This window comes from Sturnus vulgaris, chromosome 5, assembly GCF_052056855.1.
Source record: "Sturnus vulgaris isolate bStuVul1 chromosome 5, bStuVul1.hap1, whole genome shotgun sequence".
NCBI classification, from domain to species: Eukaryota; Metazoa; Chordata; class Aves; order Passeriformes; family Sturnidae; genus Sturnus; species Sturnus vulgaris.
Genome location: NC_142247.1, coordinates 33,788,031 through 33,814,552, shown reverse-complemented (window position 1 = coordinate 33,814,552; position 26,522 = coordinate 33,788,031). Strand labels below are relative to the sequence as shown.

General features: G+C 42.6%; 1 protein-coding gene across 2 annotated transcripts in view; it reads left to right on the top strand.

Moving 5' to 3' along the window:
* Positions 1 to 22,370, top strand: part of CHST11 (carbohydrate sulfotransferase 11) — a 158,027-nt gene extending 135,657 nt beyond the window's left edge. For both annotated transcript variants that reach the window (XM_014876954.2, XM_014876953.2), the window contains exon 3: positions 17,550 to 22,370. In XM_014876954.2, coding sequence (XP_014732440.1) covers positions 17,550 to 18,398 — 849 coding nt within the window. In that variant the 3' untranslated portion in view covers positions 18,399 to 22,370. The remainder of the gene's footprint in view (positions 1 to 17,549) is intronic.
* Positions 22,371 to 26,522: the final 4,152 nt, after the last annotated feature.

Below are 26,522 nucleotides of genomic sequence, written 5' to 3'. Positions count from 1 at the left end.
GCTGTTTAGTTGTGAGCTGCCTATCAAATGACTCAGGCATCCCTGAACATAAAATTATGTTGTGTAAGTAACATCCAAAAGTGTTTTCTTGTGGTGCTAGAAAGCCTTTTTAGTCATCCCACCTCTGCCCAACCTGTCTGATTCTAGATGCAGAGGTTTTTACATCTCCATGAAGTGATACGGTACATCACTAGCTGCATCCTCACAATTTCACATATCCACACATTCTGTTAATTTTGTTAATTTGGCAGCAAACCTGTCAGATTGGCCAGTTCTGGGAAACCAGATGGTTAGAAATGCTCAAGGGTCTGTGAGTCACCAAACACCAGGTTTTCCATAGACACATTCACGAGTTTGGCTCTTGCAGCGTGGCCAAGCTCAGTGGATGGCTCACTGTCACTGCCTCCCCCTGGTCTGTCCCTGCTCTCCAGGTAGTTGGGTGACATTGGGCAGGTGATGAGACCCATCACTATTCCTTTCCAATGGCATGACAGGGAGAATTGGGCTCTTCTGTGGGCTTTTTGTCTTCCTTGGCTCCTGGCAAGGGATAGCTCAGGACCCTTCTCCAGCTGCACATCTTGCTCCCACTGATGGTGGCAGTGGACAAGAGGATTCACAAGTGAACACGATAAGAAATTGCCAGGAGTTGGACACAGTCTGTGGGTTTTCTATAAAAAAGTAATTATAGACTTTATTGCTGAGTGCCCAATCCATTTTTCCCTCTTCTGGGAGCCATTCAATAAACTTTATGTTCTGAGGTAGAGCAAAACTGTCGTAGTTTAATGCAGTGTTTTATGCATCTTCCCTGCACTCTAACACCTGATTGTTGCTAATAGCCCAGTGTGGATTTTCTTTTTCTTTCTAAATTATATTAATAGGTCTGAAATGCCTTGTGACTTGGCATTTCCCTCTGGATGCTCACCCTTTCCTGCCCAAGAAGAAGCCAGTATTTCCAGGAGCGTTACCTGTACAGATTTGCCTTTTTGGTGATTAGCATATACGCTTATACTCCTTTCACAGAACCATCAGGCTTTGTTAGTGCAAGTTCTTGGGTATAAACCAGAACAAACCATGCCTGGAAATGAAAAAAAACCCTACCAAAAATGAAAACTCCATCCAAGAAATGCACATACAGAGCAACAAACTCAGAATTTATTTAGGTTGTCACAGTGGTTTTCATTCAGCCTTTTCTAAATGGCAGATTTCCACATTCATGATTTTCTGGCCATGGGTATATGTAATGTGGGGGAGGGGGGGAAGGAAAGGAAACAAACTTGAGCAGAATATCAAAAGAAATGCTTCTCAACAGAGAGGTGCATCAGGATTATAGAATATGTTCCTCCCCTAAAGCAAATGTCCTTCAAAAACAAGACTAGGTGATGCATTGAATTTGGCACACTATGATACTCCACAGCAGGAAGTGAAAACATCTTTTCTAGCTCACAGCTCTGATGGGGGAAAATTTTCAAAGGCTTTAAGAAGCCACTGGTTCAGTAACTCTCATATGCACTTTCAAAAATAATCATCTCCATAACACTGCAGGTAACACTCCCTAACACCCCACACCAGGATTTGAGATGAGCCATCATCCTCTCCTGAGCAGAGGAGCTGGGTGACTTCTGGCACTATCCCTTCTGTCCTACACAATCTCTGTGTAACATGGGGTGAACTATGGGATTTCCTTTGGGGGTGTTGGTGTTGGTATGCATCTCTTAATAACATCAGAAATTCCCAAGGAGTCAAATTTTCAAAGCATTTGGAAATCAAGAGGAAATTTTTATTAACTTCAATAGCTTTTGAACCAGGCCTATATGTGGGGGTTTTTGTTTTGACATTGCCTAAGACGGGGGGGCGGGGATTTGGTTTTTTGATAGTACAGCACCAGATTGCAGGCTCTGCGTCTCTGTTTTTTTAAATTCAGAACAACTCTGCTTTTATTAGATTTGTGTTATCTCTTAGTTTGCTACGATCTTTTTTGCATTTCATAAATATTAATTCCCCAGTCTCTTTTGTTTAGTAGTTTTAATCTATCACAGACTTTTCTGTTTTCCTTTCCTCTCTCGTCCCAGAGAGATGTCATCCTCTGCCATCAAAAGCAAGAGTTTTCCAAGGAAGCTCTTCAGCCCAGAGATGTAGGAGCAGTATTTTTGCTAGGTATCATTTTTGTTTCCTTCTCTGTGTTCCTTCCCCTTCACTGTCTAACACCTGGCTCTGATTCACTCGTTTCCTTGGAAGGGACAGCTTTACCAACATTGTCTTTTCTCTTGTCATCCATGGACAGACATTTCAGACCATTCATCTTTGCACTGATGTAGAGGCACCAGGCTGCTTAAGCAGATACCGTTTGAACCCAGAGGGCTGTTCCTAGGCAGGCTGTGGTTTTGTTACTATTTGGAGGTTTTTAAATGGAATTGCTCAGACTGCTTGTTTTCCTTCACCTTCTCTGCTGTGTTTCTCGTTATTTTTAGTGCCAATGAGTAAGTTGTGGTAGGCTGAAACAGGTAGGCAGAGTTGTAGTACTTCATTTAAGCTGTACCCACTAACCAGCTTCTTGATGCTACTTCTCCAAATTGGACTGGTTTGTCTTAATATTGTCCACCAATTCCAGATAAACTGGTTTCTTCTCACCCTTCTTTTGTCTGCAGTGAACCAGTATTAAAAAAAAAATTCTAACTTTTATTTTTTGCTATGAGCTTTATAGATTAGTGAAATTTATAATTTGGTTTTTCTTTCCAGTAACATACAGGTTGATTTTCAGGGCTGGCAAACTCATATTATTAAATTAAAAAGCAGACCAACACATGCAACCCTTTAATTTTGTACTTCAAGTGATTTTTTTAAATCCTGGTACATTTTGGAATGCTCTGAGTGTACTTAACTCTGATGACTTTCTGTGATCTCAGTGGCATTTAAGATAGTTGTTTTGATAAACAGAAGGCTATATGTGTTACTGCAGAACATGCTAAATATTTCACAATAGGCAGTGCCAAATGTCTGTTACTGATTTCTTGTAGACGCCAACTTGCTATGGAAATTACACCCAAAGGTGAATCTCCCCAGTGTTGTTCAGAGAAGAAATGACAAGGAGGGAAAGGTGTAAGCCTAAACTGAATGCTTTGACTATCTGTAATCTGCTGATTCCAGCATCCTTTTCTGCCACAGTTTCTCAATCTGAGAGAATCTTGAGTCCCTGGTTTAATCAGTTTACTTAACCTGTCTGTAACAGAAAGGATTAGAAACCTCAGAGAGGACAAATATTTGGAGATGTATCTTGTCCTGAAATTCTCCCAGAGCAGTACCAGGAACCAGGGCTGAAAGAGAAACCCCATTTCCCCTCTTAAGAAAAAGGCAAGATGACAGAAAATTGAAAGTGCTGATAGCATTAGGTTGCAGTGTCTTGAACCTGTTCATTGCACCTGGACATAGAAGAGGTGTTGGAAGAGGACAAGGTTCAGCTTGTGAAGATGGTAGAAAAATGCAGCAACACTGAACTGGTTCTTTGTGGCTGGCTTCTCACATCTGGAAAGCAGGAATGATGCTTTCAAGTTTGCAGATTGAAAAAATACCAGATAAGTACTGAGTGTTATTTTTATCCCAGACCTTGGTCTGCAATAGTGGCTCCAGATGCAGCTTCAGGAGAAGTTATCTATCCTGGCAGCACCTGCAGATCCCTCTGCAGTTTATCTGAGCTTTATTTGGGAATAAGCATTTATTCCAATTGAATATACATCTGTTGCCTTCAGTCCCTAAAGACGCTGGTCATAGCTGAAATATCCCCATGTTTTAGTGGACTCAGGTCTGCTCTGCTACCTCTCCACAGCGAGCTGAGAGATCTCACAGTACTTCTAACAAGCTGCACTTTGAGGTTGCAGTTGTGCCCTGGAGATTTACTGATCCCAGTTGATCCACAGAAACTACGTAGGGACTGGAGGATAGGAGGGGCCCAATCCTGTCTGCAGTGGGTGAAGATGGAAAAATATTGTTAATCTGATGTGCAGACTCTTCATAGCTTAACTGGCTGTTGAGCAGTTCAGGTTTTCTCAGTTAATCTTGGCAAGTGTTTTCTTCTCCTGGAAGTAGTCTGAGTGAAGCAGCAGTTTGTCCCTGCTCAGGTGGTCCTCCTCTCTCCAGAGCTGCAGACAAGAAGACATGAATCCTTGTCCTGGTTTAGGAAGACAATCCTGAAAAGCAAAGCAGGAGCAGATGTTCAGCATCAGGTCTAAAGTGGCTGTTTTAGTGTATGGTATCTGCTTTATCTCAGTCTCCTAAGAATACATGTGTTTTGGAGCAGCCTTCTACTCATCCTGTCTAACATCCATGTCTTTCTTTGAAAATGTTTGCATCTACCCCACCCTTCTCCCAGTCCTCCTGAGCGTTTGAAAGTTAAACTTGAGCTCCAGTGTTGTTGAGGGCAGCTTGCAAAAGAGGTTGTTAAATGAAGAGCAGTCAAGGAGAGAGAGGGAAGAGCAGCAAGTGGCACAAGTGGAAAAGAAGCTCAGGTAGAAGGAAGAGTTAAGGCTAACCTTAAAATAACTGGGGTTACCTTAGACCCTCTATCGCATTAACCAGGGGCTGAGTGACCACAGTGGTGTTAATAAGGTGAGTTAAGAGGCCATAACCACTTCTGAAGGGCACTGGGAAGAGGCACTGAAGTTGTGGTCTTGGACTTGCAGGTGCATAAAGAGAAGTGATGGAGAGCTGGAATAAGAGAGTGCCTGGGAAAGCAGAATAAATTGAATGAAATTGCAGTTTGTTCCTGGAAGCAGTGAATCCCGTGTACTGGTTTCCCCTATGAACAAAGTTTATTTTTAAACAAACAAAGCCAGAGATAAAGTTAGGTCATGAAGCAGGAAGTGAATATCTCTAAAAACAGTAGAAGCTGTGAAGAAGCTTTGTGAGACTTCTCTGCTTGTGCTAGCTGGGATACACATGAGTGGAAGATACCCATGGGATGGGTTGCAGGAATGGACACAGAGTTGCAAACACCAGATCAAAACTGTTTAAGTATGGTACTTACAAATGGGCCTTCGTGGCTCCAGCTAGGATCAACCATCAGAAGGGATTTAGAAACAACAGGATATGGAGACTTTAATGAAATCAGTTTTATATTTGAAATGCAAAACTAAGACGGTCAAAAGCAGTTTGGATTGTTAATCATTGTTAATCCCTAGGTCAGCTGTGCTGATGTATCTCATAAAAGACAGGATACGTTAAAAGAGCAAAATCCACTGTTAACCATCAGCGTGTTTGTGGAGGCATTTGTGCCAGGGAAGCACCCCCATGAGCTGAAGGGCACGGAGCACTTGGCAGCTCTCCCTGCCTTGAGAACACAGGTCCTACAGCAGGCAACGCTGTGGGTTGGAGGAGAAACCTTGAGCTCTTCATTCATGGATCCAGTGGGTGGAAGCTCCTGCAGAGAGTCTAAAATGACAGCTCTCTTAGCAAGAAACTGTAATTTAGATGTAACGCTTCAGTCAGGAATATCAGCTCTTCCTACATTGTGTGAACTTGTCACTTTACCCTACTCCTAAGTCCACATCACCTGGCAGCTCTGGAGAAGGACAACCTCTATTCAATAAGCCAGAACATCATCTACTGCTCGTATTTTCTCAGGAGCCATCAGACATCTCTGCTGTCTTGACTGAAATCATCAGGGAGGTGGCAGCAGTTCCAGGTACTGAGTGGGCACCACGGATACTTCTCACACCACCCTACTAAGAAAAATTAGCAAGAAGTATGTTTTTTCCCTCCACTTTGCCACTGAATTTTTTCAGTCCTACCCACTTACACATCAGAACGTGTTTCAGTGCTTCAGTACAGCCTGGGAGCACCCATTAGCCCTGGTCTATGACCCACAGAAATGCGTGTGCCATCTGGGTGCTGACTGCTTGGATGTGGGTAGGGATGCATATACACGTATCCATAGGAATGTATAGAGGGAGATGCATGCATTCCTGCCCAGCTTCTTGGCATTATTTGTTCGTCAAAGAGAAAATAAGCAGCTTATGAAAGCAAAAGTCCTGGGGACTATAACAGACTGGTTAGGGTGGGCAAGCAGCAGTCAGGGGTAGCTGGGCTATTGCTGGCCAAGCAATCAGTTCCCCCATGAGCGCACTCCCAAGGCTGCAATAACAACCAGCAGCACAGTGCGTGTGAAGTGCCAGGCTCAGCCGTACCTGAGGGAGGAGAAGCTGCCCTGCTGTGAGCAGCTCCAGCCAAGCACGCCCTGTGCCACGCCAGGAGCCCCGTGGAGATGGAACAGGGGCTCTGTGTGCGGGACAGAGCCGCCCTGTTCCCTAGCAGGCACGTTTCCATGGAGCACACGGGCGCTTGGCCACGGAGCACACGCTGCTGGCTCCCCTCATGCCGCGGCTGAATGTCCCCACTCACTGCTGGCCGCCCTCACAGAGCCGGCACCAATGCGCCTTGCCTCGCTGCTCAGCCACACGGGACGAGATCTGCGCCATCCTCCCGTGCCCTCCACCTCGCCACCGTGCCCCAGGCGTGTGAGCTCAGGGACAGCGGGGACCTGCTCCAGGGGAATCCGCATGCAGAGCAAGAGCTGGCTGGAAAATTAGTCCTGCAGCTCTGCTTCCTTCCGAGCTTCGCTGGCGTGCTCTAGCTGCAGGTGGGATAAGGCGGATAGCAAGGGTATAAGAGCAAGGAAGAGAGAGCCAGCCCTTTCAGCAGATAGAGAGGGAACTGAGGAGAGGCTGGCATGCCTTCAGCATCTGTGAAAGGAGCAGGGAGACAGCACTTGGCTGCAGCCAGAGAAGGATCCCAGAAGCCTGAGCTCAGAGGGGCCTTTTCTGCTCATTTTCTTTGGGAAGTTTAAGAAGGAATGAGCATTTTAAAAAGGGGAAAAGAAGATGATGTGCAGTTTTTTTCAGGCTGAAAGAAATAGCTGAGGTAACAGTTTGAAAAAAAAAATAGCTGCCATTTAAAGAAATACTAAAAATTTGTTCTTCTGTTGTAAAGCAACATTTAGTATGCAGTCCCTAAATAGATCTGTTATTAGATGAGACAGAGAACCCTTAGAAATCACAGTAAACACAGCTGCAGAGGTGAGGAAAATGAATAAAGCATCATGCTAATATTTGTACCTTCCCGTTGTCTTGAATGGTTGATGAAAGGGACTTTTAACATTGTCCTCATGCTCTGACGTAAGAAGAATTAATGTAGCAAGTCAGATGCTTAAAAATGCAACCAAGTCACCCTAGGCTTGTCAGGATTTAAAGAAGATCACTTAGGTGTATTTTCTGTTCTTTTATTTCTGTGGTGAGCATACAGAGGAACCCAGGAGGACTGGAAGTTTCCAGCAAGGGGCTGGTGGTTGGATCCCGAGAATGTTGGATGTTGTCTGTGTGGAGCTGGCACAGTGGGTGGAGCATCTTGGCATTTGGGAAGAGGTGTCAGTGGCCAACAGGGAAATCAGGTTTATGCATGTGCTCTGTGCTTCCCAGAGAAGCCTCTGGTAGAATCACTTGTGGTTGGCTGTGGCAGTGGGTTTGTTTTGGTCCACAAAGACTGAATGAAACAGCTGGGGGTGTAACAGAAACAGAAAACAGAAACAGAAAACATTGATAAAGACAATTATTTCCTCTCCTGTGTCATAGTTCATCTTCTGACTTTTGTCTTGATCCCTCTTTGGGCCCAATCCTGACAGAATTATAGTTGGGCTAAAGGACTGCTGTGGGCTTGTTTGGGACTGAGCATCCCTCGGGGTTGGAGTCACTGATGTTTATCTCAATAAAGAATAAATCAGACCTAGGAAGCTATTGATGAAAGAGGCTTTTCGTGTTAGCCAGGAATCTTATTTCTGTGCTGCATTCTGCAGCAGGAAAGTTTCCTGGGAAGCCTGTTGTAATTAAGATTATAAATGAATGCTAGCATTTTAGTATAAGAGGCCTTTTGTCTTTTCAAGCAGGAGGTAATCTAATTTTTTTTGTACAGCAGCAGAAAGGTGAAAAGTTTCCAGTTAACTCTAATTAAGGCCATGGAGAAAGAGCAACCCTGGTTAGTCACCTTCTGTGAGCATTAGTGAGCAGCACAGTCAAATGTGCCAGAAAAATTTACCTTAGAACAGCAAGTTTTAGTCTGAGCACAATATAACCTTACCAAGGGGAAACAAAATAAATTTCATGTTAATCTGTGATAGTCTAGTCGAGGAGAAGAAAATCATTACCCAAAATGTTTAGGTATTTTGCCAGTCTGTGCCAGGAGGAATTCATCCAGATCATTACAAGAAAAGAGAGCCATATTGAGATAGGAGATGAAATCTGTTCTTGTTTCTCACATTGACCTGCAGGGAGGGTGAGATTAGCTCTCTCATCCCTGTCTCCTCTGGACTTTGGCACCATCCAGTTAGACAGAAGCAAGGCTCACAGAGCAGAGCTTACAGCAGGGTTATACATGGCAGGCATCAGCACTCTGACTTCCAGCCTCTTACCTCAAAAATAACAACACAGCATTTCTTGCTGGGGGCCTGAACCTGCATCCCTGACACACAGGAGCAGCGTTCACCTGACCTGCTCAGAGATATTGGAAGGGACACCCACAGTGTCCCATTCCAACCAAATGCCTGCTTGAGTTGGGGAACAGCTAAACAACACGCTAAACACATGTTTGCAGGGTTCCCTTCTCCTCGAGGGGCTTGCTAAAGCCCATGAATTATATGTAAGGAAACCAGCTATGCAGCAACTCTCCCCTGTTTCTCCTATTTGGGTTTCAAAAGCTCTGGAGCAATATTGGTGCGCTGCACACTGAGTTAAAAATTGGAAACATATTACCCTGATTTAGCATGGGACTGAGTAAATTGTATTCACTTAAAATAGCAGATATCCTGCTGAGAAAAAAAATAAGTATTTCTACTCGACTGTGTGACACCTAAGCTGCAACCCGGAGGTGCAGGAGGAGGATTTGTGTTTCTGAGAAATCCATAAATGTTGGCTGCCAGGTCAGAGCTGCTGGGGGAGCAGGGCACGTGTGTCGCTGGCAGCTCCAGGCATTCAGACCTCCTGCATCTCCTCCCCATGTCCTGTGCAGGGTTTCACAGGGCTCCTGTCTGAGCTCCTGTCTGGTCTCTCTGCCCACCCCAGAGTTGGATGGTGTTGCCTTTTCCTCAGGGAGGCTTCATTCACAGCACTCACTGGCCCCTGCCTGTATGGCTCTGCAGTTTTTGCCCAAAGCCTTGCTCCTGGAGAGTGTGGAATACTGAGGTTTATGACAGTAAGCTTAGCTTACAGAAGCCACCATCCCATGTTTGCAAAGCTTGAAGGGTCTGTAAGACAACACCTGCCTGTGTGGTGGGATAATTGGAGTCTCTCTCCCTTCTTAGGCAGATGCATGTTCCCAATGCTGGACATTCCTCATTCTGTTTCAGCACACACATATCTTACCTTTCTATTGGGATTTATCCTGTATCTGAGCCTCTCTTGTTAGCCCTGTTGCTACTTGTCCTAACCAGACTGAGTCCAAATTATTCCTTTCCTTCTTCTGGAATTTCTTATGTATTTTTGTATTTATATATCTACTCTGTCCTGTTTCTCTACTCCACCCAGTTTATCTCACCCCTGCAACCACAACTCCTTGCAACAGAGAAACAAATGTCAGTTTTTCCATTGTCTCCTAGATGCCAACTGTGTTAAAATGTTGTTTCTTACTCTGTTTTTGAAGGGCTACTCCCAGCTCCACCCTGGCTGACTCCATGTATCCCCAGCCCAGTGCTCCTCCTGGTGCATCATTTACTGATGTCCATGGCATGCCTTTTCCTAACCAATTCTCAAGTCTTTCCTTCAAAATCAGCTCCCACAGTAAAGATGTAACAGCAGAGTGCAGCAGCTACAGCTCACTCGCTTGGCTTCGAGCTTCCTAACCCACGTGCTTGTCCCTGAGTTTGGGCTGTCCCAGTTAAGGTTTCATCTATGCCCCGACTGTATGTAACCTGGCAGTTGTGAGATAAAAGATGTTAGACCCTGTCTGCACTCCCTGGTGAATTGAAGAAAGTTCTGCAAGCCTGGCCCTTTTCCCAAGCACCTGTGGGCAACAGTAGTGTATCCTTGGGGAAAGGAGGGTTGGGAAGACAGTGGTTGTGTCCCTGTGTGTTACAGGCTCCACACCCGGCTCTGGAGAGCAGGAGCTCAGCCCCAGCCATCAGACATGCACACCTCTGTCTGTGGGCGTGTGTTGGAGGGCAAAGGACAGAGAGTTTTCATTTTAAAACTAAATTCATACGATAGCCAGACCTTTCAGCTTTTTCATGCAAGCAGTGATTTATCACTGCACTTAGAGAATGAGCCAGGAGCAAACAGATTCATCACACGCCGTCCCTCCGTGCCAGAGCGGCAGCGAGCGGCAGTGGCGGCCGTGCAGAGAGGGCAGCTCCCACCACAGAGCCTCTGCCATGGGAAGGCAGCACAGCTCCATCATCCTCACCCCACCATGGCTGCTGAGACCCCAGCCTGGGGTTTCATCCATTCCTTCTCTTGTGACACAAAAAAAAAATAAAGGATTGACCATCTATTTCGTCTCCCCCTTCTTTTCTTTGGCTGCTGGAAAGACAATGCAAAGTGGTCTTTGTACACCAATATGAAGCTCCAAACTCATCTTCTGTAAATTAAATCCCAATAAACCCACCAGCACAAAGATTGCTTGCTCTTGCTTTAAGTGTTCCCAGCTCAAGACTTCTCCAGCCTTCTCCTTGGAGGTTTCTTACCTCTTGCATGTATTGCACTTAGTCACTTTCATTTTGCCTGCCTTGTGTTTGTAATATTTCCCCAGGGCTTCTGAACAGCAACATGCATAGCAGCACACCCTTCATCCTAGATATGGCCAGGCCATAGGTTTTTCTGCCTGATCTTCCTGGGGACTTCCAACTTTTCCCTCTCTATCTCCAGAGGAAACACTTTACTAGATGTGTACATTTATCTTATTAGCCCCTAACCCTATATATGATATGAGTCTTGATACCGAATTGTTCCTATTAGGGAGAATGGGAATGAACAGGCTTCCCAGGTGTTTAGGATTATGCAGGAGAAGGTGGCATTGGAAGGGAGCTGGCTCTTTTACTCCTGGATCTGTATCTTGTTGTGTGACAGAGTTTTAGCCTGATTAAAAAGCTGGTTTTCATATGCTGTGCCATTTGGCGTCAGTCTTTGATTTTTCAAGATTTTGCATCATTTAGCCTCCCTGTGGTACTTTACTTTCTCTCCAAGATGAAAAAGCCAATACTTAATGACCTAGTTGTTTTCCCAGGAAAGTATCAGCATCTGTGGCTGCATGTTTGTCTGTTGCCAGGTTTTGACTGGTTCAGTGTTTGTTTTTTTTCTAGCACCCAAGTAGTACTTGTCTAGTTCAAAGAAGACAAAGAAGAGTGAATGCCAAAGTTGATGTGGGTTTGGGGTTTAATCAAATCATTGTAGTCCCCATAGTAATGCTGAATTATTTCACCCTTCTCTGCTGTACCCTTCTCTGAGTGCACACAGACACACATGGACAAAGTTGGGGACATGCATAGGAAGAAGGAGGGAATGTATGAAGCAATTAAGAATTTTTGGCAATACAGTGTTAGCAGCTACTGTGTATGACTGTTTTACTTTCAAGAGCTTTGATCCTTCTTTTCATAGTCCTGGTGCAGTCTCTGAAATGGGAACTGAAAATTGTGTAGTTATCTTGGTTTGCAATGTGAAGAATTTTTAAAAAAGCATATTCAACCTAATTTTCTCCATACGGCAGTAGGTTCAATGCAGGAAATGGAGGAAAGAAGACAACTTTGTAATATTTCAAGAGTTTCTTTCAGAAGATATAATTTGCTTCTAAAATGTTCTCACTTGATAAAAACATTCCTAAGTTAATATGAGTTTTTGTCTTCTGTTATCTAACCAATCTGTAGAGACATTTTCATAGCAAATTCATATTCCAGTTTGTCTGTCCACAAGTCTTCAGGGAAGATGTTAAGCATTCCCATCTCCAGGACACACTGTACTTTCTCTGAATGAATATTAATTTTTGGTGTTCTCCTCATTTAAGTGCTCAAAGTTTTTGGAAAAGTTAAGTCAAAAATAGTATGCTATGAAATGTGAAGTAAATCAAAGTATGAAAAGCTGCAAAGCTATTACTTTAAAAAAATGTTGCAGTTCAGGTCAGTTTAATAAAATCCCTTTATTGAAAATGCAATTGTTCTTTTAGATACAGTTTTGATTTACACAGCTGCAATTGTCTGTCATCTGTAGAAGTCTGCACAAAGTAATAATTATTTGTGATGATTTGAGAAATGCTTGGACTGTCAAGTGTGAAAAATTGCTGGTTCCCCATTATTGTCTAATGCTGAACATTTTTAAGAATACAATCTGGAAGCTGGTGTATAGCACATATATACACTGAGTAGGGTAGTTAGGGATGCAAAATGTAAAGGCCAAGTATTAAAATAATCTAAACCATGTTTGTAACTTCAAGGCTCTCCATCAAGGTTGCAAGAATCTTATTCACACCTTTCATGTGAAAACAGGATTGGAAACATGTTTGCATGTAACCTCATGCTCAAAAATCCCCCGCCCTTTTAGTATCTGGGAAAACAAAAGTAATACTGAGAAACATTTTTTATATTGATTAACAAACACCTCCTGGAACTCAGGTGGTGTAATTGCTGGGCTGGGGGAAGGAGATTTCACACAACAGACTCTCTCGATGTCACACAACCAGGACCATTAGTGCCACCTATAGTTAGTCTGTCTGACAGGTCTCACTTTCAGACCTTTCTTTCTGTGGATTCTGAGGCTGCTACACACACTCCTTCTGAACAAATACTATTAAGAAGGATTTGGTGGACATGAGCTGTGTTTTTAACAGTGCTGGATAGATCCAGCTGGGTGTCAGCTGGTTTTTAATTGATGGACCACAGATGAGGGGAACTCTGCAGCAACTTACACACTTCTAGCATAGGACACAAACCAAACCTCCAATCATGAAGGTAACTGAAGAATTAAAGGCATATGCAAAGTCTTCATTAAGGCAAAATTGAAGAGAAAAAACAATTTAGCAAGGAATAGGCCTGCAAAAACCATTCAAAATATTTATCCTTTTTATTTCATACCAAACTAATTTGGATACTTTTGCCCTTCAGTCTGCCATGATCAAATGTCATGTTAGCAGTCCCAGCATAGGCTAGTTGTGAGTCTGCTTACAGTAATACAGAACTAGCTGCAGGCAATGCAATTGAACTAAACAAAAGTCTGCCTGGTAAATGTGGAGGGTACTGCTTTCCACCGTAATTTTTATAGGGAGACAGAATTTAATTAATGGGCTTTTTGAGTGACACTTCAGTATTTCCATCCTTCTATTAAAAAACTGCTTTCAGTGCAGGTACCTGTGACTTGAATTGATCTCTGCACCTGGTTTTCAGTACACTACTGTATTCAGAAAAAAAAAAAATTCCCCGTGTTTAAAATCTGTGCTTGCTGCTTGGCCGTCAAGCTTGGAAAGGTCTTCAAAGATTACTTTATCCTGCTGTGCCTAAGTAACCAGAAGGAAATACCTCCCATCTCATTACTCTGGCTTACCTTGAGTAACCTTTGCCTGTAAAGAGTTGATGACTGCCAGTTGGTCAGCACATGCATTTCTGGTCAATATAGGCTCCAGTGCTGTCCACAAAAAGCCCTCCTGCCCCCCCGCCTTCCACTGAACAGAACACATCCACATGAACAGAATGTGCTGGACTTTCCTCCCTGTTGTTACTTTGGGACTGATGGAGATGAGAAGCTTCTGGGATCCGTGTGTCCCCACACTACTTTTTTTCTTTTTCTTCTTTTAATGCCACTGAGCTTAGAAGTCTCCTGCTGCTCATGTCGCTTCACTGTTCAACTTGGTTGCTGCATCAGAAAAGGAAGGAAAGCTTTGATCTTGACATGCCCTTCTTCTCTGTCCCCCTTTACAACTTCTGCAGGAAAACAAAAACATGATTAAGTGCATCTCTGATGTCAGTCGTTTCAGGGAAGAACAGCTGCTTTTATCAGATGTCTTTCCAAAACCTTTAATGCCCTGATGAAGTCCAAGTTGAACTGTGAAAGGACACACCCGAGCACTGACTTGATGACCATCTCCACACTGCTATCAGGGTAATCTGCAAACAGGCTTAAAAATGTCCTCTCCCAAAGTGGATTTAGGCTACTACTTTTTGTAGTTTCTAGAACTGAGGGGTCAGCAGGGACCTCTGGTAATGAGCACAGGCACAGCTATCAATGTCCAGGCAGCTGCACGCTCACAACTCTGCTGTAGCCACATCTGTTACAGCTTTGGAGAAAGGCAGTCCATGACCCTAATTGTTTGTCTTGTCCTTCACCATCCATGGGTTTAAAGATATCTCTTCCTTGGATCTTCTCTCTGGCTGTTTAAATGTGTGGGGTATATTTTCCTCATTAGCTGTGAGCACATTTTCACTTTTCCCCTTGCAGAGTAGTTTAAACAAATGTAGTTTGTTGAAACAAATGTATTTCCAGTCTCATTTAAACTCTCTGTTTCCCCAGTTCCCCTCACCAGCTTAGGAGTGAAATTGTTATGTGGCTTAAAAGCCTTGCCTGCAACTTTAAATTAAAAGGAACCATATTACCATCAGCTAACTCATTATTAATGTATAGTTTCAAAATACTAAATTGAAAATGGTCTTATCATTACCTTCCATGGTGCTGTAGACTCTAGGGGCCACAGAATATATCCTCTGTGCAAAGGAGAGTTTGGTGGTTCTTTCAGGATTCCATTAAAGGTTCTCGGGTGCCTTACCAGACTTTTCACTAGAGCAGGGTCCATGTGGCTTTCCTATCAGCCACTCCTTCAGCAAGAGGGCTGTTCCCATCAAACTTCAAGGAGAACCAGCAGGACTCTGTGTCTCTGGGGGAAGCAGCTAGGTCAGCTCTTCCAGGGTGTATCAGATGTGCTGGTCAGCTGCAGAAGAAGTGGGCTTTGATACACTTGGCATTGTTCTAAGGCAGTCACCAGAATGACCTTTTTTCTTTTCTTTTTTTCTTTTTTTTTTTTTTTTTGTGTGTGTTTTAGTAAACTGAAGTCAGTAGCATAGAGGAAGTCGAGCTTTCTATTCCCTATGTGGCCCTTCATCCATCAGCCATACCAAAGGGTGCTGTCATTGATGAGAATTAGACAATCCCCTTTTACTGTTGCATTGCTATTTAATATGCTGTGTGCCCCCAGGCAGGCCAGAGCATATGCACAGCTCACCCTGGGGTGTTGCTGTATACTTAGTAAATGTGGCTTTTATGCCATTTCTTCATATTTTTTTCCATGTTAAAAAGAGAGAGAGGAAAGTACCACTTGAAAATGCACAAGCAGAATCTTCTAAATTAATTTAATGTAGTACAAGCTCATTGGTAATTGCAAATACTAAGGCTGCTTTTTTCCCCTTACTCTAAATGTCTGAAAATCTCATTAATGTTAATGTATGGGGAAGAAGTGCTTAGCCTATTGATGGAGGAATGAAATCAGGAGCAAAGTACAGCTCTACAAAGATTCATCTGCAGATTAGGGTCTGAAGCAACCATTAGATTATCAAATCTGACCTTCTATCTAATACAGACCAAAGAATCTCATCACTTAATTCTATTTATCCTAAGAACAGCACCAGAAAATCAGATACAGTGCATTAATATATTATAATGTAGCAATATATTCAGGCATTTCTTTCTTTTTTTTTTTTTTTACTCTAAAACCTGGGGCAAACAGCACTCCTGTGCTATATGATTTTTTATAAAAGTCTGCAGGTGGAGAGATTTCAGCTTTATATCTGCAAAAGAAAATTTCTATGTCTGTGTTTTGCATAGGGTTTTGGTTAGTTCATTGAAAATTATTAACTTGTAACTAACCAGTATAGAGCTGGTTGAGATCCATTACTTCTCTTTTGCTCTGAGGACATCATAAATTGAAATAGGGACTTTTTTTTAACAGCAAAAGTAATTTTCTTGAAAAATCTGTGTGGTCCCTGACAACTGCTTTCTAACATCTAATTTGGAAACTCCCTGCCAGTCAGTTTTCGTAGGAAGCACAAAGCACATTTCACATCTGGCTTCTCATCTCTTTGACCATAACATAAAACTGCCCTTGAAGTGCACCTGGGAGGTATCCAGGGGGATACCACACACACACAAAAACCTAAGCTGTCTAAAATAGTTCCACTGGGCTACTGCATATTTTAACCACTAGCCAGCATTTTACTGAACAGAGGGGCAAAAGAGATGAGGGAAGTATCAGGGAATTCAGAGGAGAAGTGGTGGGTGGCATTGTACAAAACACAGAGGTCCCAGGCTTGGCACATATACACTCTCTTGTGAAGAGAAGTCCTCCTGCCCAGGTTTGAGCTGCACCAGCCCCTTGGTGTTGCTCATCCCATGGAAACATTTCTGTGTAACCCACCACAGCCCAGACAGAGAGAGGCAGAGTCTCTGTTGCTCACGTGCTGCAAAAGTTTTGGTGCCCCTTGCTTGGGTGAAACTTGGGCTCTTAGCACTTGTCTGCAACAGTGCAATTTCTGTTTCCTTTCTCTCCAAAGCTCAGAAATCCTGCGACTTGCTTGGTCCCATTTTGGAGCTTCATTTGGGTTTTGACTCTAAAGTTCATTTGGATCCTGTTCTTTGAGTTTTTATGGGTTTTAAAAATATGATTCATGGCTAAGTACTGCTATTGAAAGCAGAGATTTGACCCGTGACTGCAGGAGCTGAAGTTTCAGTATGAACTCCCCATTTGCCAAGGACAACAGGTTTTGCCTGGCATGTACTGGTTTTGTCTGGTATACTGGCAGGGAGGAAGACCCCCTTTAACCAAAGGAACACACATAGCAGGTGTATAAAGTCTACATTGCCTCAAATGCTTATTTTCAGTGTCCTGTGATTCATGTTAATTCAACAAGAAGGTACAAGAAAAATACTTTTGAAAGACTCGGCATATGAGGAGGAATCTCAGACCTCCTTGCCTATCAAATAGAAAGGTCAATACCTGCCTTAATTCTTGTCTTTGAGGCTAAATTAATTATTGAGCTGTTTGTAAGGCTCTTTGAAATTAATTACAAGTCTCTTTGAAATTCAGGGGAGGTGGTGTTAAATAAATGTAAATAATATTACTAAAATGTTCCCAGTGTTGCTTTGATGCAGTTTATTCTCAGTAAGTAATAAGGTATTTGTAGCAGTGAGGATAGGACTGCACAGCAAAACTCCGTGCCATGCAGAGACACCTCTGAATAATCAAACACAGGAGCCCTGCACTGGCACAGTCATCATATCTGAATGAATTTTCCTCTTAGAGAGTAGCACAAATATCCATGGGCTTCATTTATTCTGGCCATAGCCATATAAGCCATATTCAAGGTCATAGCCAAGATTTTTTTGGAGACAAAAACAGTTCATCTTATAGAATAGCATCAGTTGTACTCAGCCACATAATTAATTATTCCATGTGGGGCAAGATCTGTTTTTCTATGAATTTGTATAATAAGCAAAAAAGGCATTGAGAGTTTCCCAGCCCTTGACCTCCTGTTGCCTGTGCTTCCTTTGCAGTTGTCCAACACAGCAATTCTTCATCAGATCCGACGGGACCAGGTGACAGACACGTGCCGCGCCAACAGCGTGTCCAGCAGGAAGCGCCGCGTGCTGACACCCAACGATCTCAAGCACCTGGTCGTGGATGAGGACCATGAAATGATCTACTGCTATGTTCCCAAAGTGGCCTGCACAAACTGGAAGAGAGTCATGATGGTTTTGACGGGAAGAGGCAAGTACAGCGATCCGATGGAAATCCCGGCCAACGAAGCCCACGTGTCTTCAAACCTGAAGACCCTCAACCAGTACAGCATCCCAGAGATCAACCACCGCTTGAAAAACTACATGAAGTTCCTCTTTGTTCGTGAGCCTTTTGAAAGACTGGTGTCAGCCTACAGGAACAAGTTCACCCAGAAGTACAACACTTCCTTCCACAAGCGATACGGCACCAAAATCGTGAGGCGCCAGAGGAAAAACGCAACCCAGGAAGCTCTGAGGAAAGGTGATGATGTGAAATTTGAAGAGTTCGTGGCATATCTCATCGACCCACACACCCAAAGAGAAGAGCCCTTCAACGAGCACTGGCAGACTGTGTACTCCCTCTGCCACCCTTGCCACATCCACTACGACCTCATAGGAAAGTACGAAACGCTCGAAGAGGATTCGAATTACGTTCTCCAGCTGGCGGGAGTAGGCAACTACCTGAAATTCCCCACCTATGCAAAGTCTACGAGAACTACTGATGAAATGACCACAGAGTTCTTCCAGAACATCAGCTCCTTGCACCAAACGCAGCTGTATGAAGTCTACAAACTTGATTTTTTAATGTTTAATTACTCAGTGCCAAGCTACCTGAAATTGGAATGAGGGATGGGTTGGGGGGAAAGAGGGGAGAGAAAGCCTGTTTTATTTAAGATTTTTATTTGTCATAATAAATATGGAGAATGGGTTATTTTGTAAATTAATATTTTCTTTTTTTGAATGATGCTGCGAGCAGCACAGTCAAAATTATTTAAATCAACTGTAAGAAAGGACAGCTCTCTTTGCAGGGTAACGGGATTGTGACGATCTAGCTGTAGAAATGAATAATACTGCTACACTGTTTAAACAAATGTTAATTGTGTTCTGGTGAATTTCATTGATCTTGCATTCCTCCAGTTCTAATTAATGTTATTTATACTTATTTAAAACATTGTCTCTTAGTAGTTTTCACTTCAGCAGCAGAGATAGGATAACGTGGACAAAAAGAGTCTGGTTTTGTGCTTTCCTCGCCTGAGCTTGTTCTGAGTAATAATATTCTTCCATTAGCCATTGATGCAGATAAATATGAGAATGGTTCTGGAAACCACATGCTTTGAGAAGAGTGGTGAAAATAAGTTCTTTAGAAAGTGATGTTGCACTCAATAGCAGTACAAAAATCTATCTTTCTAGGCATGAAAAGGAAAAGTAATTCAGATTTGGGTAGACTGATGATATCTAAAACCCATGACTGAAAGAAATGTGAATGTATTCCTTAGGAAGAGAAACCATGAACCTTTTATAAGTCTTAATGAGTTTATGGAGAATATGACCACTCCCACTGTATCTTGATTTCAAGCCTCCTAGCCTAAATGAATTGGGGATAGTCCATCAGAAAAGAATCAGCATTTGGAAAGTGACTGTATGAGATTTTTTGAATGCCCAAAGCAATTGGCATTGACTTAATTCATATCCAGGATGGAGCTGTGGGGACCTCCATCATCTTCAAGTCGTGCCTCCCTAACTGATCCTCAGATGGGCAACCAAAACTGGCTGGAGAGCCACTGGTCATGATATGTTGCTGTAAACCATCTGGGCATGTCATTTGAAAATTCAAAAAGTCATCTTCATGTTGATTCTCTAAGCATTCAAGGCAATAAAAAAGGTCTCATCTTCCTACATGCTGGTTTCATGGCTTTTTCCTAGGGAGAAGAAGAAGCCTTCTTTAGTTGATGCCTAAATGCCATTGACAGGAATTTTTCTAAGTTCCAGTGAGTTAGAAATTCATCTAAGTCATCTCTAGTGTAAGACCATGACCTTTTTTCTTAAGGGGAATGTCTCAGTAGCATTTATTTTGTGTTTAACAGCTTTTTGCGATGGCAGATTGTTTGGGGTAAGCAAATAATAATCTATACACAGCAGATAAACAATGAAAAATGGGATTTCACCATGGATCTGGTAGCCAGCTAGTGGGAGCAGAAGTTCAGGCTTCTCCAGATGTTTGCTTCAGTTGGATGCAGGTGAGGGAACGCTCTGTAGCCACCTCAGCACCCACAGGCAGCTGATGGGCAAACGGAGGCAGAGGCACTTGTGAAAATATAAAATCTGTTTTAAAGTTGATAGATGGTTAAAAATGGGGGGTTTAATTTGCCTGTGTGTCAATCTTATGATCGAAACAAACCCTTTCAAAAATGACTGATGATTCAAATACACTCAGCTGAAAGCAGAGCTGTTTCAACAGTATCAGAGCCAGATCCTGAGAAATGTCAAATTGTACAGTAGCCAGTAATATCCACTAAATTATATTAGTTTCCAGGACACAGATGTGATTTAAGAAGAAAAATAGTTTGCATTTTATTTGATAAAAATAAGTTGCTGAATAAATCTCATTGAAAAACAAATTAACATAACAAACAGTAACTGAAGTCCTTTTGCAATTGGATTTGGTCTTAGGCAGGATTCGGGTCATTATTTTTTCTATCATACCATGCAAATAAATCTCTTATCCATTCTGGAACAGCCACAGTCTTCATAACCCAGGCCCTGTTTATAACCTGGGGCACTGGGCCATTGGCTGACACGGGGCTGGCTGGCTGCATCTGACCCCTCTGAATTCCTGATTGCTGGTTCTTGTTTTACTTTAAAGCAGTTTAGTCTCATTTAGAGTATGTGGAGCTGTTGCAAGTGCCTCTCAAGGTGTGCCCAGGCTCTCTTATGTTCCTATTTCCATGGTTGTATCTTTATTAAAAAAACAACTGTCTGAGGCAGGTTCCCCTTTTTCCCCCCTACAATACTTCCTACAAGCTATTTGTGTGCTGGTTTGGTCTTGCATCCCACAGTGCTCATATTTTGGTCCAATTTTCTTCTCAGTTAGCTGTTACTCCATCCAACAGAATGTGATTTTTTTTTTAGTTTAAGACAAAAGTTGCTTCAGAAAGTAAATATTTAAAGAACATGGTGTGCTTCCCCCTTTCTTTTTGTACTTTTCTCTGGCATCATCACCACATTTTTATGCATTCTGAAATATTCTCTGTGTTTTCACAGCATTGGAGACACAAAACCTCTATATGGTAGCTGTGATAGAAAAGCTTTAGGTGAAAAACACGTTCAGGAGATGTGAGGGGTGACCATTGCTCCAGGCAGGATTTTTAGCATCAGCTTTGGGTTGGATTACCCAAATTCTGGCTGCCCATAGAGGGTAGCTCAGCACCAAGAAGGCTTTTATTTGAACTTCAGTGGGTGCTTGAAGTCACTTGCTTTTGAAAAACCTTGATCCCAAACTACTACAACCTGGCTATTTAGTGTGTTGTATCTATTTGGAGGTGCTGTGAATGGGCTGTAGATCTGTGTTTAAAATGAACAGCTGACATGCTGGATATGGTCCTGTCCTGTGCAGTGAGCAGCAAGCCCTCACCAGCTCAGAGCAGGATGACAAATGTTAAGAAATATCCATTTCTTTTGGTCTATTGGGTGTGCTGTTTTGACAGAGCCAAAAGATCTCTCTTTCCACTGCAGCCACGCAGGAGGACATTCAGGGTTGTTCATCCTCATCCACCACCTGCAGTGGCAGCCAGGGAACCGGGCTGGTTTTACCCTCTAACTCCTCACTGGGTTTCCCAGCTGGAGGAGAAGAGGGGCTGTTCTGCTCCTGAGTTCTGCCTCTCTCCCAGCTCCATTTCTGCTGAGGCCACAGCTGATCCTGGGAGACAAAGCAGCAGCACAGAGCCACAGCAAAATGTAAAATACAGACGTGCCCGTCTGGGAAGCTGCTGTCGTAGAAGGGTGTGCATTAATTATGTCGAGTAGTGATGAGCACAGAGAGGACCCAGTGGGGGAATTCCTGCTCCCCACCTCTGTCCCCAGCCCCCCCTCCAAGCTGCTGGAGCAGTGATCCTCATCTCTGAGCAGCTGATGCCTCCCTGTCATTTGGCAGGGCCAGCACTGAGCCCAGCAGTGCTGGTGGCTCTGTTCTTGGCATGATACCCACAGCTGAGGGGTCATTCCCCCCACATGGCCCCAAGCACCTTAACCTGGAGTGCAGGCTGGATTTGGCCCATCTGAACATGGTGGTGACTGCTGGGTGGTGGGATGTCCCCCAAACCTGGCTCAGTCCATGCTTCAGCCTCTTCATAAACCACATCCATTATGACAGAAATGTGCAAACTGCCTGAACCATGCGCTGTGTAAGACAAGTGAAATAAATAATCCATAAGCAGAAGTGCTTTTAGAAGTAAGTTAACCCCAGATGTTTTAAGGTTTCACTGTAGTCTGCTGCACTTTTCAGGTACAAAAAGGGACTGTCCTTACTATTACTCTTGTTACAGAGAGTGTTATTTTCTTACATGCATGCACAATACAATGTGTACGAATAATTTAACATCAATGTGGGGTTGGATTTTTTTTTTTTACCTATTTGTATGCAGTAGAAGGCTTGTTGTAGAAAAGTATCTCCTCATACTTAAATATACTGTTAATAAAAGAAAAAAAGATAAATTATACATTGCCAACACAAGTGTGAACTGCTCATGAATCTTTCCTTAAAAAAGCCATTCAAGCCTGATTATTTTTCTAAGTAACTTCAATTAAATTGAAGAAAGAAAATTCCTCTCTGTGTGCTTTATTCATGGCTCGTGCTTTCAGGGCGGATTTTTCAGGGTGGGATTTTTGTCTGCACAGCTTTGCTTTCTCACCTGCCTTATTGAATATTGTAGGCAGGACACACTGAAAACTCAAAATTATCTACTCCTGTGGAGAAGGAGAAATCCCTTGGTGGGGTGGGGGGTCAGTGGGAAGAGCAGCCAGGAAACCGAGCCCAGGCAAGGAGGAACCGAGCTGCAGAACTCAACCACGGAGGGAGGGAGCTGGGGGCTTTACAAAATTAAATTCACATGCACACAAACCCAGAAACTTCCATTTCTGGGGTAATGGAGTAAGAAATGGCCTCTCTGCACAGCCCTGGGGTGCAAAGCTTTTGGGAGATTTCCTTCATTGCTTGTAAGAGAGTGGAAAGAAAAGACCAGTCCCTGATACTGCCACAGAGACTGACAAAATTGGATTTGCACCAGTGGAAGGAAATCTGAGGATTTGTCCTTTTGGCAACTTCAATTTTTCCATTAAATAATTGCAAATTTACAAAATCCCTTCCTGTTGGTACCCAGCAGCTGCCCTGTGGTACCAGCCTCAGGTAACTGCTGTAGGACGGGACCCCTGGCAGCAGCAGGGCTCTGTGCAGCACCCTGGCACTGGGAGATGGATGTGGAGCACTGGGGGACGTGACAAAGTGCCAGGATTCTGCACAGCTGAGGTTTCCAGGCTTCTCCAGCCCAAGTAAGAGATTAAGTCCAGTAGAGACGATGCAAAGTTTGAAGAAAGTCTGTTCCTGTGGTCACAACATGCTCCCCGTGCAGGCGTGAACTCTGACACTTCCAAAACTTTGTTCGGATGAAAACACATTTCATTCAATTCCATCATAATTACAAATGAATTAAAATTATGGGGAATGGGAAGGAAAAGAGAAAAAAATCAAGCAAATGCAGCCAGCAGCAGGGCAGAAACCAGAGCACATGCTTACCAACCAGCAGCACCGTGCCTTTCTCACGAGCTGTGTTACACATCATCACATACAAGGCTCCTGATGCCACACAAAAATATCTTGCATTTCCAGTTGCACTTACAACTTTGCCAAAGATTGAAAAGTCTGAAATATTAGAGTCTGGTTTTATTCCTCAGTGCACTGGAAGATGTATCCAAATGCCACCTCTCCAGATTGCATGCTAATCAGATTTAAAAGGAAATCTACGTTAAAAGAGAAAAATCATCTTCTCTGTTGGCATGACAAGAAGCCAATGGTTTCCCCTATTACTTGAAGTGTCACTCTTTTGGTGTGCTCAAACCTCTGGACCCTGAGATTCAACTCACTGTCAATAAAAAACTCGTCCTGGCTAAGTCAGAGGCATTTAGGACCAAGAGCAGTGACTTATTCATGGAGGAAAAAAATATAGAAAATATTATTGTTCCTTTATACATTGTTTAAAATATATTTTGCCAGTATTTTAATAATAACATTACTGACTTTGACATTGACTATCCCTATTTTTTTGAGTAAAAGCAACCTGAGCTAACATTCCTTTAGGTATTCAGGAGCACACATCCTATCACTATGCAACAAATGGACAGATCATTTTGGAAAATGAGACATAGCACTTGCAGTAAAATTATGTGAGTTTGAAAATCTCATTTAAATCAGTGTTTTTAATTAAAAAACAAACAACCAGCAAAGCTGTTTTCCTCAGTCAGAGAAAAAAATCAAAGTTTATGCCCTGGTTTCTCTTTTTTTCACTGATACATAAAGCTGTCAGGGTAACATAAAGCTGAATAATAACAGCTTAACCATTAGGCTTTGGCTTATTCTAAAAACTAGAATTTTACTGTGACGATTCATGACTTTCTAGCAGAAAGAGGTCTCTGTGCTGTCAGCAAGTATTTGCAGCCCTACATCAAATCAAAAACTGCAACCCACAGCAGCTCCAATTCCCACAAAAGCTTGTGCAAAGTTAGGGTTTAACCTTTACCTAAGTCTTTCTTAGGCTCAATTACTTCAGACTTCCTTTAGTAGATAACTACTCTAGCTAAAACTGATTTAGCTTTATGTCTAAAGTAGAGAGGCTTTTAAAAAGTGATTGCTCTATGAATGAAATCAATAACTGCATTTTTTACTATTTTTTAAGCTTCAAAGTAATTAATTTAGAAAGAAAGGTCAAATCAGAGCAAGCAGCCGTGCTATGAAGAGACAAGCACTGTTTGCAGAGATGTTCAGGTAAATGCTGAGACCTCCATTCAAGAAAAACAAAATATATTCCTTTCACGAATTACAGCTATTCATGATTTATTAAGAAATTTTCCTTCAGTTATATGGAAGGACCTAACAACTTCACTAGCTCGAATTATTTTTACAATGTCATTTTCTAGTTTATCATGGAAATATTCCTGTTCTGTGTGCAATATGATTTTACATGCTAGATGTAGAATTCTCAAAGCAGATGCTTTTAAAGCCTCTCTTTTTTCTCTTGGAAAAATTTTAAAAATTAAAACCACAATTTTTTAGTGAAAAAAGCTCTTGAAGTCAGTGGTGCAAAGATCAGAAGGAGGCACAGCTGAGTGCAGTTCAGGTGAGAAGTTAGCTCTGTATAGCTGCAGAAAAGCAGAAATAGCCCTCCTATTCCTGGTCTGGAAAAGGGATTCCAGATTATTCTGTGGCTTTCAAAGGCTTCCTGCAAACAGGGAGACAGCTGCCCTGGGACATACAGAAGGATACATGGGTCTTGCCTAGTCCACAGAGCTGTAAGCCATACCTTCCTAAAAGCAGAAGAATAGGGGGGGGGAAAGTCTCCTTTTATGTGGGGCAGGAGCTTTTTGTATAGGTATGGATATGACAAATTGGATTGCAAATAGATATCCTTAACCAGCAGGAGACTTGAGCATGACCAGACAAAGACAAGATAACTAAAAATGAGCTTTTGCTGAACATCTCAATTCCATAATATGCCAGAAAACTGGATGCAATGTGGTTAGAGCTGTATGAGAATCAACAAATAGAAAGGTGAACATTCATTAGTTTTGTCTTGTGTCATTGTGAGAGGATTCCTATGGTAATAGGACATTTTTCTCCGTGTAATGAGTGCTAAAAATGTTTGTTTCTCTTAGTGCCAGTCTAAAGGCTATAAAAATTCCAGAGGTATGTGTGGATTCACCAGTGCTGTGATGCCAAGGCTCTACAGCCAAGGCAGGGGTTTATTTCTCCCAGAGGGGTGAACGCTGTCTCAGCTCGTGTCAGTGTCGCGTACGGGGGCACATAACCACACACGGGGTCTAACGGAGCTGCATTTCCTGCTCTTTGGCTCAGTAACCTTACACTGCTTCCAAAAAGGGTTTTACTAAAAAATGAAGCAGCTTTCTAGTGTGGGAATAGAGCAAAGACCAGCTAGAAGTACAACCAGGGAATAAGTATGTCTTTTTGGATCTGAATTCACAGCATTTTAGATCTTTCATTTCGGACAAATAATATGCAGGTTTTTTAAAGGTTCCTTTTTTTTTTTCCAAAGGCCTTGCTGTCTGCTGTTCCAGGGGCACCACAGTCCCCATACACATGTGATAGACTTACACACCACCATAGTACTTAGTGGCCTTAGTGGGTTGGGTCTAAAGAAGACACAATAGCAAAGCGTGAAGACAAAATGAATGAAAGGGAGAGAGCTGATCAGCCAATCTTCACGTACCAGACAAATACAGAGCTTGCTTTTGTCTCCAAATCATTCAAACTTCTGTCCACAAATTAGTACCTGAGCTGATCCCAGCTACCTAAATGTGGTCAAGTTTGGGAAGCTCACTTTGATTCTGGAAATCCTCCAAGCTCCAGAGGTACTCATCTACTTTAAGTGAAAGCCACCCTTCAACTCCCTAGAACCAGAATTAATCAGGTATGTCTGTTTTCCTATCCAGTGAGTAAAAACTGGTTCAGTCTTCAAAAAAATTAACATGAAGTATGTTCTGATGTTACTCCAGAACTCTGGATACTATTAGATAATAAAATAATTAGTTGTGTCAGCACTGACAAAACAGAAACAAAAAGGAGGGGGAAAAGGGCTTTGGATGATCTCAAGTTCACCACAGTATAAGGATTTATGGGAAAGAAGTGGATGATTGCTTCTCAAGTATAAAACAAGTATTGTTGTTCATAACTTTTGAAATACCATT